Raw genomic sequence first — 18,931 nt, forward strand, 5'->3', positions numbered from 1 at the left:
AATTAATGAAATGCTGCACTTCTTTGCTGCTCATATGACACCAGAGCAGCTGGTTCTCAGACCACACTCCCGGCTCTCACCTCACCTGTCTCCCCCACCAGATACAGCTGATACAGAATCGGAGCAGCCTGAAGGGCACAGATGCCTCTCTTCTGGGGTAGCTTCCTCCTTATTCCTAGACACCCACAACGTTCTCTTCTTCAAAATTTAGATCTTGTTAAGTTACAAGTTCATTAGGAAGGGCGATGGTTGTTACCTCTAGGGCATCATGACCTAGAACCTAGAGTCTCAGTGAGAGACTGTCTGGGTCAGGTTGGCTTGAGGGCGTGTCTGTAAGGTACTGTCTTGATTGTAGGGGGTGTGGGGTGTGGTGGAGACTGCCTGTTGTTTGTGAGTTTGTTCCCTAGTGTGAACAAAGAATTGAACAACTGGGAAAGACAGAAGAGCAAGCAGCAGCCACAGGCAAAGGGAAAATAGGTCTGCTAAATAGAAGCTGGTGTTGGTGTTTCATAGGGCCCCTCTCTCCTCCTCCCTCGATGCCTGTCTCCATGCCTTTCAACCATTTCTCTTTGAAATGTTTTCTGAACAAGAAGCTGCTGTTTGGGGGGAAATCTACTTTTGCTTTCCTGGTTTACCTCTGGTTCTCCTTCATTGATTGCCTTACCTGCTCAGGGAAGATGTGGCAGCCATGCTTGACTCTGTGCCTTGGACTGCGGAGAAAGAGCAGGGTAGCTGAGCACTAGGCATGTGCATTGGTTCCTGCTCCTCTTGACTGAGGATGCCCTGGAACTAGCTGTTTCAAGTGCCACCGTGACTTCTTTGAAAGAAGAGTAAGCAAACAGAACTTTTTCTCCCCTGGGTTGCTTTCGTCAGGGAAGCAACAGAAACGAGACTAGAATCGGATGTCTGTTAGATTTCACCTCTCAACCATCAGGAATGTCTTGGAGATACTTCGTTTTGCATGGGTGTAGTTTGGTTAGAGGTTCTAGTGCCTGTGAGCCTCAACTCCTTATAAGACAATACCAGTTACTCCTGAAGGTTTGCTATAGGCCTGGTGCAAGCGCCTGGCCAACACTGTGCCTGAGCCTCTGGTTTCTTTATATTCATTACATTCATTACAACGAAAATGCCCAAATGCTTGAAGTCACTGGAATGAGTTATTCCAAAAGAAACTAATTAAAATATCTAGAGAGCATTATTTTAATCCATGCAGCAAGCAAATAAACACAGCGTGCAAGGCTCAGTCCAAATGCACCTCTACACAAAAGCTACAGTTACAGGTGAGTCTCAGGAAAGGTAGGGAAGGCAGAGGAGCCGCCTAGCTTCAGTGTGCGCCTTACGAGTCCTTATTCGGCATTATTCAATCCAGACTGATTGACAGGCACACAGATGAGAGAAAGCGTGGAGAAAGAAGGTGTTGGTTGTCAGAGGGAGGGAAATCAGGATGAAAGATTTAACTGTGTCGCAAGAGGAGGCGGGTAACTTAAAACCAAACAGAAGTTGTAAGTGAAGAAATAAGAAGTTTAGGCGGGCGAGACAGCTCAGAGGTAAAGAGAAAATACTGCTCCTGCAGGGGACCCAAGTTTGATTCTCAGCACCCACACTGGCAAGGTCCCAACCGCCTGTAACTCCAGCTCCACGGGATCTGACGCCCCCTTCTGGCTAGCACCTGCCATCACATGTACAGCAGACAGACAGACACACACACACAGAGGCACACACACACACAAAATTAAAAAATAATGTTTTTTTTTAAATAAGAATTTAAAAATCTTTAAGGAATAGTAAAGTAAAATATAAAACCAGGAGTTCTAGGAAAAGCTTATAAATTGACATACTATAAGATAAAGCTGAATAAAGATCAGAGCAAGAAGATACATTTTAAAAGAAAACTGGAAGACACGATTATTATTAACATTTAATGTTAACATTAAAGTAAAATATGAAGTCATCACCTTAGCTGGAATGCCTAACAGTAGGGAGATGGAACCTGAAGAGACCACCTACAGTAGTTAGACATGGAGGGATGGGAACACCAACCCACCTACAAAATTTTTGACCCAGAATTGTTCCTGTCTAAAAGAAAAGGAGGAACAAAAATGGAGTAGAGACTAAAGTAATGGCTGACCAGTGACAGCCCCAACTTGGGATCCACCTCATATGTGGACATCAAACCCTGACACTATTCCTGAGGCCATACTGTGCATGCAGACAGGAGCCTGGCATGGCTGTCCTCTGAGAGGTTCTACCAGCAGCTGACTAAGACAGATGCAGATACTTAAAGCCAACCGTTGGACTGAGCTTGGGGACCCCTATGGAAGAGATAGGGGAAGAACGGAAGGAGCTGAATGGGAGGCAACCCCACGGGAGAACAACAGTGTCAACTAACCCAGACCCTCCGAGCTCCCAGAGACTAAGCCATCAACCAAAGAACATACACGGCCTGGTACAAGGCCCCAGACACATATGTCCCAGAGGACTGCTTTGTCTGGCCTCAGTGGGAGAGGATGCCTAATCCTGTAGAAACTTGATGCTCCAGGGGGGTGGGACACCCTCTCAGAGGCGAAGGGGAAGGAGGATGGAGTGAAGAACTCTAGGAAGGGGTCCAGGAGGGAGGGCATTGTTTACATTTCAGATGTAAACAAAAAATAATTACTTTTAAAAATTAAATTAAAAAAATGAAGTCATTTGTGAAATAGTTTAGAACATAAAATTCCAATTAAGTAAAGAATAAAAGCCAATAGGGTAATAAGGTTAGATATGAATATGACAGGAGATGCTGATTCAAAGCCTGGGGATGGGGTTAAACATACATAATCTATATGATAAAACTGTGTGTCTTTTAACATTAACAAATATTATCAAAATGCACTTTCAGAAAGCTGTAGAGGAAGAAAAAACAGAAAAGCAAGTCTAGAATTATACAAAGAATAAGAAACCTTGGTTTTTGTCCTTCCCTAAAAGGCAGTTTTCTAAGGAACAGTGCCTTGTGAGTCGGAAGTGTCACAGCACAGCTGGATACCTTAGTCATGGAGGTTTCTCCTTGCTCCCCTCAGCCTGTCCCAGAGGGCCAGCCCCAGCCTAGGTAATCAGCTAGGACACTCTGAGCTCCCTGGGCTGCCAGCTCACAGCTGGAGGCTCCCACCTGACCAGGAGAAACTCCCTGGCCGCCAGCCAGCTGCACTCCCTTTAGCTTATCGCCTCCAGATTTAGCCCACGCTCCAGTTGGAGGAAGGGACTCTGCAGATCACTCTTCGCCAGCACTCGTCCAGGGGCAAGGTAAAAACTAGGTATAACCTTTAGGTTGTAAAAAATGTATTTACTCAAAATGTTTATTGCATGTGTCCCCTGCCTCAGCTGTGGAGTGGACTCCAGGAGTGAACCTAGGAGGTCCCTCGTGACACCTGAAAGTCCCACCGGCCAAGCTTGAACACCAAGGCTTGGTGCATGGTAATTTGCATGGATGTAAACATATCATCAAAATACACATTTAAAGGAAAAAAGTACCCACCCCCAAATAATCTAGATATATACAAAGAGAGAGACCTTGGTCTTTGTCCTTCCCCAGAAGACAGGCTTTGAAGGTCAGTGCAAAGCGGACAGGTTGGCTGGACACAGTGGGTGACCTTTCCCTGTGCTGCTGGAGGGAGAGTAGTGAGGAGGACTCATATTGGATGAGGGATGACGGTGAGGGATGGGAGACTGTGCCCAATGACCAGACTCTCTCTACAGCCTGAGTGGGCTTCTAACAGTGAGAGCTAGAGCTAAGCAGAGGTCCTGAGAAGAGTGAGGGGAAAGACCTGGGCGGGCAGGTTATCAGAGAACTAGAGCTGGAGCTGAGGTCAAGCAGTCAGACTCTTGACAGGTGACAGACAGGGTGGAGGAGACAAACAGAGGTGTAAGAAGTCCCAGCCAGCACACCGCCAGAATGGACATATACACAATTAATCATGCATCGCTCAGAGTCTCAATGGGACAGGAGTCTCACTGCACTTTTAAGAACGGCTTCCTTCAGGAACGCCTGAGGTTAAATACTCAAAATCTCTGGGCAGGCACCATATTTTTCTCCTTGAATACAGAGATCTCCTTCCTTCTCCTGGCAGAACTACAGGTTTACAGTCACATTTCGTCTGTGAGGCAGGTTCTCAAGTTTGTTGAAATGGTTGGTGACAACCGCAGAAGTAGACACACACATGATCTAAATTTCAGTTTGGCCCAGGGAAAAGTACACGGTCTCCCGGCACCAGCTGAAACAGCACCTGAACTGCCATGGGTTGAGATGCTAGGCTGCTGCTCTTGACATTTTCTAGGTCAACATTACTCACTTACACGAGCTGAGACTCTCTAAAGTCAAAGGTCATTCCAGGGAAGGAAAAGGCAGAAGCAACACGGCTTTGAGTCACAGGTGAGCAGACATCTATAGTTGCAAAGCCCCAGCTGAAAAGCAGGTAGCCAGCGTTGGCAGTGAGGAGCCGGGGCTGCTGGCATGTGCAGCAGCTGGAGTGGCCACCTACAAGACATTGCCTGGGTCATCTGAGAAGGAAGACTTTCCAAAAAATAATGTGTATGCATGCATGTAGGGAGAGGTGTGTGTGTCTGTGTGTCCATGCTTACTCATGGAGGCCAAAAGAGGGCATGTGGAGCTGAAGTTACAGGCTCCTGTGTGCTGTCCCACACAGGTGCTGGGAACAGAACTGGGGTCTACTGAGAGAGTAGGCACTATTTCACCAGCTCCTGAAGCGGTCTGGGTTCTTTCACTCTTAGACCCCAGGTCTGTGTGAGAATCCCATAGGAGCAGAGTGGGGAAGAAAAGCCACAGAGAAACCTCCTACCAGCCCTTGGGATACAGCTTTAAGTTATAATAAGTTAAGGCCGAATGGCAGACGATAATACGGTGCACTCCTTCCGCACACCGGGACCTGCAACAAGATGTTAATCACTAAGATGGGGATTTAAAAATAAGGGCTAAGCACAAAGCAGACAGTGTGTTGGGGTTTTGACTGAGACAGTTATGCAAGCGTGCACAGATGAGGTGCGATTTCTGCCGAGTCTTGTAGCATGAGTGGGAGGCCTATGAGTGGAAATTATTCTATCAATGACAAAATTCAAAGGTTGAGGGACAAGTGCTATCGATGTGTGACTCGGGCATCAAGTACACCCATCTTTCAGTTGGAGAAAGAGGGGAGAGAACGAAATGGAGTAGGACCCAGTCTGCTTGTCGAACTAAGGGCCAGTGGCCCACAAATCCTAGGCAATCTCAGAGTGCAGCTCAACACAGAACTATAGGGGCTTTGGGCAATTTTTCAGAAACGGCTTGATTGTGCAGTGTGTGACCACTAACTCTGTAGACATCAGTGTTGCAAGGTCAAAGGTTAGACACACCTGGAAGGCCTCATACCCTAGGGAGTCCCCAGCTGTCCCTCATGTATCCTTCTCTTTAGAATTTAATGACGCTGGCTGTACTGGGTTGGCAGGATTGGGTGAAAGGCACAGGAGAGTCGAGACAGTCTAGGTGAGGGATGACAAGGGTTTGAAGGACAGTGGTTGTGGGAACAGGGAGTGTTTGGCTGTCAACAGTCCTCCATTAAGTACCTGCCAAATGCCAGGCCTTGTGGCAGGTCCTGGGATCCACCAATAAATGAGGGCAAAAGTTGCAACCCCTGGCCAGCCAATCAGAGTGGTTACAGCTGTGCATGTTACCAGAGGTCACATCCAGGTCCCTCTAATCCATGAGGGATCGGGTCCACATGAGCAATGAGGTACAGCTTTTTAGGAACCCTGTCCTCTACTTAAATGTGACAGGTATCCTCAGAGGTAAACAGGGATGACAAACTTTTCAATTTCAACTTCATAGAATTTCATTAAGTTTTTGGTGAGTTTTCACATAAACATCGTTTGGAAAAGGGTGGAACAGATGTTGGTTGTGCCTGTTGGGGCTTGGGGAGGTTGCCACCAAGTCTGCGCACCCGAGTCTGTTCCTGGACCCGCATGGGAGAGGAACTGAGTCCGTGACTTTCCTCTGACCTCCCCAGGTGCAGGAACACGCACTAAGCACAAAGCATCCTGTTGCTGTGTGTGAAGGCTTTCTTCTCTCTCTTCCTTCCGACCACATCCTTTATCCCCCCAACTCTACCCTGCCCTTCTTTTTGAGACAAGGCCTAACTCTGTAACCCTCTCCAGCAGGGAGCTCTGTGTAGCTTAGGCGGACCTCAAACTTGCAACAACCCTCTTGCCTCTGGTATCCAAGAGCTGTTTGCCTAAGTGACTTTACTTCTTGTCCTGGTTTAGTTGAGGCGCTGGGATTAAACCTAGGATACGGATACGTTGCATTTCAGGACACAAGGCCAGTGCTTTACCACTGAGCTGAATCCAAAGGACCTACATGAAGTTTCTTAATGCTTTAATGTACACCCAAAGTTATAGGAAACCTCTCACTTTCTTTATCACACTGGCTCTTTCATTTGCAGGTATGAATGCTGGTGGCTTCTGACTCCTTCCCTAACTTCTTGACTTCCCCGTGTCTTTATTATTGAGCAACACAGCAGGCTGATGGCTTCACATAGGAAAGGAAGCAAAGGGTAGTGCAGGGGAAATTAATCCCTCACACTGAATGAGTTTTGAGTTTAGTGCTGTTGTTTCTGGAAGCAATCCGACTGAAATGGTTGCCTGTCCATTCATTCATCCACACACTATGAATAGGGATCAATACATACTTATAAAAGACACAGGCCGTGTTCAGGGTGATCCAAGCTAGGAAGAAAAGCAAGCTTAAGTCCCTCTTGGGCTGGTTTACCGTTGTTGTCTGCTGCAGCTTAAGAAAGGTTCTGGCAGAGTGGCATTTGAATAAAAACAGAAGGCAGGGAAGATGTTAAATGCATGTGCTTTGGTGAGAGAGGTGTGCGGCAGGCCAAAGAACTGGCAAGTGGAGACTCTATGGGAAGATGTCCTCAGGCGCAGGCAGGACAGAGGGGAGACAAGGCAGCCAGGGCCAGAGAACGGATGGAGTAGCTAGACAGACTGCACCATCGGCTAGTCGTCTTCTTAAGAGTCAGGTTAAAAAAAATCGCAGACAGACAGAGGGCATGGCTACTAACTGGCAAAAATAGCAATTGATTGGCAAAGCCAGGGGAATCTGAGGGACTCAGCTGTCAACACCAGGAGGGATCAAGTTTGTATGGGTCAGGACTGTGCCTGACACCGGAATTAAACATGTTTGCTGACTCAAGGTTAGAAAGCCTCTGTGGTTTTACTACTTCATAGTAACCATTTTAGGCCAGCAGCTTAAGAGGGGTGGGGGGTTCAAATTCAACTACAGAAAATCATGCATATAGGTCATTAGAATCAAATTCCAAGCCCCCTGCTTTGCTAATGTCTGTCTCTAGGGTGGCCATCTTGTGTCCTTCAGACCACAGCACTACCTGACTTGTTCAGATAGCACTATTACCTGAGATCATTTCCCATCACATGACTGAATCCTAATTTGCAAGGAGGTGATGATGTTAAAATAGCTTTGCAGCATCCTGGGGAGGGTTATATAAAACGCATTAACCCTCCCCCTAACACCTCCAATTCATTCATTTTGGAGCATTTATAAATGTGTTGCAGAAAATGTTATACAACCAAAGAATATGGTCACTTCAAAAGGCCAAAGTCTGAGAGCAGACAATTTTTCTTGGAGGGACTGTTAAATAACTCTATAATTTAAACAAAATAACCCCTCCTTTAGCTCGAGTGTTTTTACCCATCAGTCAAAATGCACTAATTTTACCCCCACCTCCATCATTAGGAGGAATCTGCTTTACTAATCTGCACGTGAGGCCCGGTTCAAGGGATGCCCAGGCTGCAGGATTTACTCCAGGCTCCGCCAGCCAGGAAGGCTGAGAAACTGCAGCGTCATCAGCTGCAGAAGCCTGAGTCCCTAAGGCCCGCGCAAGCGCACTGGGCCCCACCCCGCCCCCATCTCACGTGCGGCTCAGCGTGCGCAGTGACACGTGTGAAAGCACGCGACCTTTCAAGGCCCACAGAGCCGGCTGTACTGAGAATCCCGGGTGAGGGACTGGGGGGCGGGGGGATGACATCATCTCCAGCCTTGTCGCTAGGCAACCTGAGAAGGCGTCTCCCTGCCCAGACAAGCTCCTTGCTGCTCCAAAGGCTGAGACCATTGTGCTCTTTCTGACCAGCTTTCCAATGAATGAGCAAACCCAGCGCTCAGCAGTGAGGTATTATACTCAGTGTGTCTGCAGAGAACCTACGGGTGTGAGCTCGTACAATTAGGTGTCTCTGTCAGGTCACGTGAAGTTTACACAGCTGCTTTATAGTATTGCTCCAGATGGTTCAGGCATGAAAACGGAGCCCTGCCCCTCACCTCCACCCCCAACCCCTAGTTATCCTAAGGTATCTGGAGTCTGGGTAACGCCTTGGTTTCGGAGGGTTTCTGATGCACAGACCAACCCAGGCCTCTGAGAGGGGGGTTCAGGCAGAGCTACTACTGTTGGGACCTGTGAGGCGCTGGGAAGCCACACCGGGAGGTAGATTTTTATCACGGGACTGCATGAGGACCACGTCTGTTCCTAAGGAAATCGGCCTGGAATGGAAAGGGCCTGGAAATCAAACCCCAGCTAAAGTTCACCCAAAATACCCTATATAAAAACTGCAGGGGGCTGGTAAGTGACCAGTGCTTGCCTAGGATACCTCGGGCTCAGAGCTCAATCCTCGTCACCTCAAAGACAGACAGACGACAGACAGACATATTATGCTGAAAGGATGTATGTAACAGGAGTAGGCATGTTTAACATTTTAGCCAAGTAGTTCAGCAGCTTTAGTCTCATGGGAGTTTGAATCCAGCCTACATTAGAATAACAAGATAACAAACATCAAAAAAACAAGCAGCTACACAACGGTATACAAATGGTATATGTGCTCTTAACACGGGGTTCAGTTCCCAACCCTCAGGCTGGGTGGCTCACAACCACCCATAACTCCAGCTCCAGGGGATCCAGTGCCCTTTTCTGGCCCTCTGGCGGCACTGCGCACATGCGCGCGTACACACACAGAGCGAGAAAACAAAAAGTCATGTCTTTCCTATCTTTCCCTCGGGCTCAAATCCTTTCCCCAGCTCTAAATTGTTTAGTTCCCGATCCCTTTAGTCAGAAAGCTCTTAGCAGAGTGAGGGCCGCAAGGGCAGAGGGGGACAAACAGGAGCCAGATCATGTGTAGACTCGAAAACCCTCAGGCGCACATTTCTGGGTGCCCCAAAGTGAGGGGGCAAGAGAATGGAGGACTGTTACGGACTTCAGAACTGATTTCTTAGAGTTCCAGCTCATGGGTTGGTTTTTTTTGTTTTTTGTTTTTTGTTTTTGTTTGTTTGAAAAAGTAGTCCTTAGAGTGCCTGTCTTCTCTTCTGTCACTGAGTGAGAACTGGTCACCTTCACAGAAGAGACAGAAGTCACAACGGGGTATGCTTGTTTGTGCTGTGTCTGCTTGGAACACATGCCCACAGGGGGCAGGGCAGACCCGACGGTGAGGGGCAGTCTCCCTTCTGTACCACAATATCATTACACAACAATACAACTGTATCTCCCATTGCAGTGGGAAGGGTCAGAACCTCGCCAGTCTAGGGTCCATTCCCACAGAAGATGGCGAGGCTAAGAGCCAGCAGGGCAGTCAAAGGTCTCAAGAGACAGAGAAATTAGGAAATCCTCGCTCTGACCTCAAGTTTAATATTACTCATGAAACTGAAAGCGTAGCTTGAGACAGGCTGGCTCAGAAGTCTTTTCATGAACTCTTATCCACTCTGCAAAACCCCAGTTACTCCTCGAAGCCTGCCCGACTCACACAGAGGTCAGCAAACGCTGCTGTCCAGAGAGTCTGAGCATCTCACACGCCACTGCAGTCACCTCTTACGTCACTGTGTCATTTATTTTAGTATCCTTCTATAACCCCTATGACACTGAGGTCCCAAGGTTTAATATTTCATAATCCCGCACTTTCCACAGCCTCTTCTGTAAGAGCAAAATATATGCATGGTCACCCACACATACTGGCTTGAACCTGTAGGCTCAAGAGGAAAAAGGTTATGTGAAGTGGATCTGAAGCCCCTTCATAGAGCCTCTGCCATGAGTGTGTCTGAATACACAGGTGCACCCACCCAGACAGCTTCCAGAATGTTCTTGCTGGACCTGTACCCATCATGTAGGTGTTACAACCCAGAAAAAGGGTCCAGGATCACCCATGAATGGAAATGCTCCACCAGTCTTTAACACTAACGCCCTGTTCCCACTGACCTGAAAGAAAGAAGCACCCAGCCAATGTCTTAGTTCTAGAGAGAGAGAGAGAGAGAGAGAGAGAGAGAGAGAGAGAGAGAGAATATGAATGTTATTCTTACTGTCTGCTATCCTCGGAAACCATTAGCACCTGGCTTTTATTTTTACACAATAATGGAAAGCACTTGTAGATGTCAAATAATCTGATGGGGAACTCTGCTGAGAATCTAGAAGTTTTAGAAAATAGAGATAGTTTGCGGAAGAAACCATCCCTGAGAATGTAAGCGTACATGATTTGCTTACAGCAGGGCCTTTGGGGCCTCTGTCTGAACCTATTTTCTCCCATTTTAGACACATGTGAAAATGGGTGTGGTTCTGTCCGTGCCCACAGTAAACAGGCACCAAACCAGGTATGTGTTGGAGGCCTCTCTCTGACCACTGAGAAGTGACAGTTAGCAGACTGGCTAGGGAAAGAGGCTGAAACCCTGAAAAAACAGATGTAGCCAGGTGTGGCGGTGCCCTTCCTCCCAACACTCAGAAGACAGAGAGAGGCATGTGGTCTATACAGGAGTTCCAGGCCAGCCAGCGCTTCATTGTGAAACCACCTCAGTATAAATAATCTAACAACTGCTCCGAACGGGCCGGCCCAAGTGCAAACCCTGCACACACAAAACCACATCACGTTACACTGATGCTTCCATCCCTAGATCATTAGAAACATTGCATATGCATAGCGCAGCTCCTAGAACACCCCAGAGGATAGATACAATAAACTTTAGTGTGCTTTCCACTATTTTTTTTTCCCAAAGAAAAGAAAAAATAATAATAGCATTGACCTAGAAGCTTCTGCCGTTTATGGGAGTGTCTCAAGATTCAGAGTTTTAAAATACCAACTCTTTTTAAAGTACAGTTTTGTATTTGTTTTAGAGTTTGTTCCAATCGTACAAGAAATACGCTTCTAAGGCAGGCACAGAACTCTGAGACTAGCACATTTGCAGTGCAATTCCCCGTCCCTAGAAAATGAGATTTTTCTCTCAGTTCTCCACCAAATTCACTCATGAAAAGCTGGCACTTGAGGTAGGAGTGAGCATATTGTAAATCTATTTAGAACTTGCTTAAATTAACAAGAGAATAGTTGGTAGAGGGACTTAATACATTGGTGTAAAGGGTCAACGGATTAAGGAAAGAGTTTTCAGTAAGAGATGTGCTTGCTGAGACCAAAAAAAAAAAAAAAAAAAAAAAAAAAAACTGCCTCTTTCACATGAGGAGGCTTCAAATCACTCTGTCCATCCCTACCTGAAATAAAAAGCCTTTAAGGTCTGTTTGTCCAGCCCTGTCTTCCCAAGGTCTCAAGCAGTCACCTCCTATGGAGAGGACAAACACTTGACTGACCAGTGACAGAAAAGGACCAGGCTAAGGTCCTACTTACCACAGGCTAGGAATCACAAATCTCCTGGTCTCTTAAGCCAGTACTAGCATTAAGTCAAAGGACTTCCACAACCACGGGACTACAATGCCAGGGTTCACACCTGTGGTTTCCAACACCTTGAAAATGTAAATCTTAGCTGGTTAGTGAGAATATGTATAAATTCAACATAAAGTTTCCTAAGTCTATCGATGCAAAATTAATGAATACTAACTGCATTATTGAATAAAGATTTGTTTATAAAGTTGTTAAGTTGGAAGATCACATGGTGTACTAAGTTCAGCTGATGTTTCAAATCTTCTACCTCCTTAGTGGGTTCTGACTCAGCTGCTAATTCATTAAAATCAACCAATGACTCAAATAATAGCTTCCAGAGGCTGAGGGCCCAGGCCAGTGGTAGCACTCTGGCCCAGATTGTCCAAAGTCCTGCGTACCATCCCTAGAAACACACGAGATCACATGAGATGTAATACGGAAAATACTATTTTTATTTTCTGCTCTAACTTCGTAATTTTATCATGTTACTATTTATAACTTCAGACTGAATAAGCAACCTATAAACCTGGCCAAAGTAAAAAAGAAAGCTTCTATTACATGTTACAAAACCATGCAAATGTCAACTGTTGCATCTTCCTTTCAGTCGTGACAATAGTGGCAACAAAATGTAGCTCAAAATACTTATAATGCTGTTTTTTATGTAATTTTAAATTTACGGCAAGCCATCTTTCTCGTGACTGACATTATCAAGGCTCTCTACAGAGCCTCTAGCTGACAGCATTAGCTGAATTTTGTTTCCTTTGCCCCCGTGGTTGGTTTGTTCAGTTTCAGGAGCTTTATCCAATCAAAACCAGCATCCTTGGCCCAGAAAGCTGAAGTCCTCAAGTAGAGGGAGATGCTGGGCCTGGTCATGCTCTGGCCAGTGCCTCTGTGAGGGGACTGACCTAGCAGATATGAGCTGTGGCTTCCGGTTTACCATGCCTTGTCACAGTCAGCAGAGGGAGTACTTCCCCTACATCTTAGAAACTGTCACTCACACACCTTAAGTCAGGGGTTCAACACCACTACCCAAAGAAAGTGGACAGCCCTTTGTCTCCAAGCACAGGTATGATCTTACGCTTGACAAAAACCTAAAATTGTTTCCTAAACTCCAAGGCAAACTCCCAATACCAGGGCTACTTTGTAAAAGTTAAGAAGGCAAACTATTTGCATGAATGAAACATCCCTCCCCCTAGTGTGTTTCAGACCTGGGCGGAAGAGAAACACCAGACCACACAAGAGAGGGTAGCTGGGGTCACAGACCCAAACCAGGTAAATCATAAAAAAACATTAGCAAACTGGGTCTACAGTGAACGACCTCCCAGCGAGTGCTAGACTACTCCTTCTGTGGTTTTCATTAAGATAGACTGGGAGAAGTGGGGACCCAAGGCCCAAACCAGGAGTCTCCCTGGAGAAACCAGTGATTAAATATATTAAAACCAAAACCAAATGGAAAGCGTCCGAGTACGCAGATGAGCTCAGGGCCTTGTACACAGCAGTCTCTGAAAACTCATTGGGTACCCAGTATCGTTTAATTATTAGACCATCGCATATCATATATAAACATTTTATTCCTTAGTAAGAACTTTTAAATCACAAAATAGTGTGGCAATATTTAGGTAATATGGAGTGCTGAAAATACTAGAATATAAAGATAGTTTCTAGCTTATCTTTACATACTAAATTTGTCTAAACCAGCTGGTTTTTCTTGCAGATAATATTTTTATTTGTTTAATAATTTAAGACAGCGTAAGCTTGCACCAAGCAGTAAAAGCATTGTAACCAAAGTGCAAACATTTCACCAAGTCCGCCCCAAAAGATATTTTAACTCAAAATATCATTAGCAGGTATCTTCTCCCTACAAAAATAGCATGTCAGACATCATTAATTGGGAGTATTAACAGCTATGTACATACAGCCGCCTTGGTAGGCTAAGAAGTTTTAACGTTGTTTAAACACAGCGTTTGAGGCAAACAGTAGCAACAGCAGCAGCAAACGGACCGAACACTCACAGACCCAGATAACTTTCTTCACTATTGCGTCTCACCCCTTATGTAACATTCAAGTGAGATTTCTCAGTGCTACCTTGGCAACAAACTAAAAATATCTAGACAAGGTCTTGGTTTATGCCTGATTTTAAAAAGCTTTCTTCCTGATTATCTGGTATCTGGTTTTGGTCTCCCAAAAAATACATACAGCCTTGAGAGGCCTGGCAAGGCCTTCTCTATGTTCACAGCACTTCCCATCACAAGGGACTGCAAGCCCCTCTCTCCACTTCTGTCATCTAAGAATTCAACAATCAATCTGTTTGGACTTGTCTTTTCCCAGCCCAGAGCACTTTAACATCCATGCCCCCCCCTCAAAAAAAAAAAGTAATGTTACAAAAATTTGGGACCATGATGGATAAAATAATGAGGGATCAGAAACACAAATATATAACCTATGACATATACGTGTGAGCTGAGACATGGAACAAAGGGTTTGAGGTCAATTTGTCAATAAAGTGCGAGCAAAGGCGCCACGGGCTCCAACCTCCCTCTTCCAGCTCCCACCACAGTGCCTCAAGATGGCCCAACTCTCAATTTCTCCCAACAGGTGCAAGGTATAAAGACACCACTCCAGCCACTTCACAACCGGGCAACAAGCATCCTCACTTCTTTGAAAATAGGTACCTTCCAAAAAAGATGAACAATACAAAATACTGCCATGTAAATTTAACTCTCAGAGACTCTCAGGTAATGGACCACCTCCTAAGGGGACAGTTGGGAGACACAGCTACTGTTCCAGGCTTGGGTCCAGTCTCGTACCAGGCACTCTAAGTCATTCCACATGGCTCTCCCACCCAACAGACTCCTGAACCAGGGTCTGTATTTGGAAAGTGGGAATGAGAACTAAAGGTAAGGAGGGTAATAGAAGATAATCATTTCTCAGGGAGACTCCTTGACAGCAGGGACGGGGGAGGGGGTGTGAAAGGGTACAGGGTGGGGTGGCAAAAGGGTGAGAAGGACAAAACAGGAACTCCAAACATACACAAAACACCTGCTTTTGTCCTAAGCCTGTCGAGCATCGCTTACTCTTCCTCCCTGGTACGCTTTAGGGGACGTTTGAACTTGGAAACCCGGCGACTCCTCGGGAGCCCCCTGCCCTGTTCTGGAAGGAATGCTGGGTTCAGGGGGCGTCCTTGGCCGGCTGCGTGGCATCTTCCTGAGAGCTCTCCGGGTTCACAGCGCGCGGCAGGTGGGTGCGGCTATGCGCGTGCTGGGGGCGCAGCGGCCCCGGGGGCGCCACCTCGTGCGCCAGGAACGGGGCACCGGCGGTCGCGCCTGCCTTCTCCGGGGGTGGCGACAGCACGGACGACAAGCAAGGGAAAGCGGCGGCAGCAGCAGCGGCGGCCGCTGCTGGGATGCCGGGATACAGCAGCGGAAAGGGCGCGGCCGCCGCGGGGTACAGATACTTGTCCAGGCCGCTCTTGTCTAGCCAGGGCTGTACGTAGGCGGCGGCGGACGGCGACAGCAGATAGAAGGGCAGGCAGAAGGGCGCGGCAGCGGGCTGCGCGAAGGGCGCGCCCCCGCCCAGCGCCACGAGCGAGCCGAGCAGCGCGGGCTCCGGGCCCAGGAGCGCGCCGCGCGCCTCCAGCTTCGGCCTCTTGGGCGCAGGCGACGGGTCCCCGGGTGGCTCCTGCTTGACGGCCGCGCGGCCCTGCTCCGCCTCGCCTCCGTAGCCGCTGTCGGTGTCCGTGTCGTGTTCCGGCTCCGTGCCGGGCTGAGTCCGCTGGATGACGGGCACGCAGCGGGCGACGCGCTCGGGACCCGAGGCGGCCGCAGCCCCCGCGCTGCAGGGCGCGCGCCCAGAGCCCCTGCCCGAGGGCACCTGTGGCGTCAGGAGCTGGGTGGCCACGGCGTGCAGGTGGCTGACGAGCTGTGCGCAGCGCGGCTCCCTGGGTGTCCAGCTCTCAAAGCGCGCGAGGTATTGCAAGACTTCTTTGGCGCAGGTTTGAAACCCCGAGTGGAACGCATCCAAGTCGGCCTGGACCGGCGATTTCAGAGAGCGCTCCCCTAGGGTGCACGGGGGAGGGAGGCGAGAAGAAAAACCGCGGCGTTAAGACATCTGCTCATCACGTGGGCCCTGCGCTGCCTACAGAGAGCTCGGCTTTTCCTGGGCATTCCAGCGATATAATCCGCAGACTGCCGAGAGAGGAGGGGGTGGCGCGGTGAGGCGCTCTCTTCCTGGCTGAAAAACCCAACTGAAGAGGTGCAGCCGCCACTTTAAATAAAAACGGGGCTCCTCCAGCTCTGCGGAAAGCCTTTGGGATGCTCTGGGTACTTGCCACCAAAAGGAAAGAGGCGACGTTCACCAGGAGCAGGACGCAGCGGGGGGAGTCCTAGCGTTGCGCCCCCAGCGTTACCCCCTTTTGTATCAGGGCAGGCTGGCTTCCTCAGACCCACTTACCATTCTGTAAAGCAATTATCTTCTGGTGCTGCTGCTCAGTTAAGGCTGTTAGCGCTTTCAAGTGCTTTAAAGTTAATTCCAAGACTACTGCTTTCTCCAAATGCCCCAGTGTCTGCAGTGGTGCGACAAAGAGGGGGACAGGGGTTACTTTAAAACACGCATTTTTATTTGATTGGCCTTCCACGCAGCCCAGCAACTTAAGACAGGCGCACACACACACACACCCCACTGGGAAGGAAGCGCTGCTCAGCTCCCCACAGTCAGGTCCTCAATGATCTCTGCCATTAGCCCGGAGCCCCTGTTCTGAGTCTCTGGGAAACTCTTAGTTACAGCACAAGTTAGAAGGCAGGCCTCTTAATATTTACATTTATTATCCTATCTCTGGGAATTTTATCAGGTAAATACACCCCGGAGTCCATCAGGAGAATGAAAATGTGCATCTTACTGTCAATTTCAGATGTTCGGGCAGTAAATCTTTCAGCTGAGCAATGCATTCATTAATTCGGTCTCGTCTCTTCTTTTCTATTAATCTGTGCGGTAACTTGTAGGTATCCTTCATACACGAGCCAGAGAAAAGATACAGCAGTGAGCTAAACATTCATTCACTTACTGGATAGAACCCTCCCACCCCAACCCCCAAACACACTATGTAATGAACTAATGCCCAGAACTCTCTTCTCTAGACTTCTAAAATGCAATTTAAATTCAGGTGCGGTGTTGAATATCCCCCGGAGTATCCAGCAAGCCACTTAAAATTCACAGTTAGGGAAGCTCAGGGCTGGAATATATTTGCGGGCAGAGTTTCCTTGCGAAATCAATGGCCCTAATTAACTATCCAGGCAGGTTATGGGAAACTTAAGACTTACCTTGGTATCGTCTCGCTTCAAGCTCCTTTTGGGTTTACACATATACAAAGAGGAATAGTCCAGTCTGCAAAAACAGAAATCAGCATCAGGCCCCCATTCCGGGAGGGGCTCTGCCCTCACCCGCTCCATATCACTTTGTGCAGGGGACTAAAAAAAAAAAGCCAAACCGATGCCTAGACAGATATTCGCAATGGTGCGTACACCTTACCCTATAAAATCCCTATGTTCCAGTAACTGTCTCTCTTGCAAATGAGGGATTCCTTCGTCCATGTTCAATGGCTGTCCGTTTCGATTTGGAGGTTTCTGTCCTGTAATCTGTGGGACGGTCGCCTGGAGAGATTTTGGGGGATGTGTGCGTCTCCAGGCTGTCTCGCTCTCCCTCTTCAGTGCAGTATTGAAAGTGTGAAGCAGTTGGCCGCCCCTCCGCCCCGTGCTCGCTCGCTCGCAGGCTCGCTCGCCCTCTCGCACACCCGCGCGCGCACACCCGCGCGCACACACGCACTGCGCTGGTAGTTTGCTCTCACTCCGGGCAGTGTTTGGCCACAGGGCACGCGCGTCGCCGGCCAGACCAGCACCCAGCTCACGTGCGGAACGTACCATCCGCGGTCCAGCCCGGAGGGGGGCGGGGAGGAGGGGCCGGGAGGGGGCGGGGACACCTGATTGGGGCCACCTGGAAGGAGCGGCCACCCGGCGAGCTGTTCGTCTTCCCCGAGGCGCTGCAGGGCGCGGGGGCGGGGCGGGACGAGGGGCTCCCCCGGCTCGTCCAGCATCTCGGTGCAGAACCGAGGACGTGGCCTTTGGCTTTCCCACCAATTGCTGTTGGTTTGGGCCAGAGAAAGAACGCGAATTCGTGGTGGCTAAACTTGAGCGGGGAAGGAAAATTCGGAGATTTTGTTCATTGTTTACTGGCCAGGGGTGAAAGAAGGGTCGGGTAGAAAGACACCCTCTAGGTCAGGCTGAAGACCTACCCTGAAAAGGGGGTGACTTGCAATTTGCTTCTCGGATTTAAGATCAGTGAAAATGTAGACACTGATTATGAATGTCGCATACCAAGTGGTTCTGGCAACAGTGTCCCCGGGCCACCTAAACTTCCCGCAGCAGCCGGAATTGCGGTGCCACTAATCACACAGAGGCAGATGACGTTTGGGGCCTCGGGTGCTCCCGGGGGAGCGCAGGGAGGGGGAAGGGTGGCACAGGGCAGGAGGCACGCAAGGACTGTTGCGGGAAAGCCACGCAGTCCGGGTCCTGCCCGCCCCAGCCTGCGAGACACTGTGCTGCCTCCCGCCTCCCTCGTGCGATAAGCCACGCCGAGAGTGTGGCGAGCCCACGTTTACTACTGGCACCTCCGCGGCCTCCCTCCTTAATCCTGTCTCCAGCGGGTACCAGCACAGGGCCGGCAACGTGATGCGACCTGCGGCGGCTGCCACATCAGCGCGCAGGGATGCCGTGCGCGCACCCCGTGTCCTCGGGAGCTCGGTCCACACAGCTGGGGACAGCCGTCCCCAGGTGCCCAGTGTCCCCACAACTCAGGCTAAATAAGAATCTGAATTCCATCCCCGTGGGCAGGGAGACCCCAGGTTGCTCCTACACTGATTTCTCAGAATTGACAATCACGTTCACTCTCGGACATTCGCTATCGCCAGTGGCACGAGAACCGAGAAGGGACCTGGGCCCCAAATGCACGCGCACTGGAGCGCAGCAGGGCCAGGGCAGAGGCGCTTGGGTTCCGGGGACGGATCTGGGTCGCAGGCCAGGGCGGCTGGAGCGGGTCACGTGCCGCGGAGCCTCCTCCCGGCCTTGCTGCGCCGCACTGGAGCCCAAGTCCTGGGCGGAGCTGCCGGGATGAGTTCCTCCCTGGTTCCTCGAGTAGGACGACAGGGCTTGTTTTGCAG

The 18,931-nt window shown here is 49.1% G+C and overlaps 1 protein-coding gene across 3 annotated transcripts in view; it reads right to left on the bottom strand.

Annotated features, from left to right (window-relative positions):
- The window catches only part of Bhlhe41 (basic helix-loop-helix family member e41), a 64,657-nt gene extending 47,066 nt beyond the window's left edge, over window positions 1-17,591 (bottom strand). For 2 of the 3 annotated variants that reach the window (XR_003836908.1, XR_003836909.1), the window contains exons 1-5: window positions 17,248-17,591; window positions 17,040-17,103; window positions 16,619-16,726; window positions 16,174-16,285; window positions 14,764-15,779 (exon numbers count right to left, since the gene is read on the bottom strand). Coding sequence is in view for 1 of the 3 variants with exons in the window: in XM_021165517.2 (XP_021021176.1) it covers window positions 14,893-15,779; window positions 16,174-16,285; window positions 16,619-16,726; window positions 17,040-17,103; window positions 17,248-17,309 (1,233 nt within the window). In the remaining 2 variants the exon portion in view is untranslated. Of the gene's footprint in view, window positions 1-13,390; window positions 15,780-16,173; window positions 16,286-16,618; window positions 16,727-17,039; window positions 17,104-17,247 lie in introns of those variants that run through there. The other variant, XM_021165517.2, reaches the window with a different exon arrangement.
- Between the last annotated feature and the right edge of the window lie 1,340 nt (window positions 17,592-18,931).

Source organism: Mus caroli, chromosome 6 (assembly GCF_900094665.2).
Source record: "Mus caroli chromosome 6, CAROLI_EIJ_v1.1, whole genome shotgun sequence".
Taxonomy (NCBI): domain Eukaryota; kingdom Metazoa; phylum Chordata; class Mammalia; order Rodentia; family Muridae; genus Mus; species Mus caroli.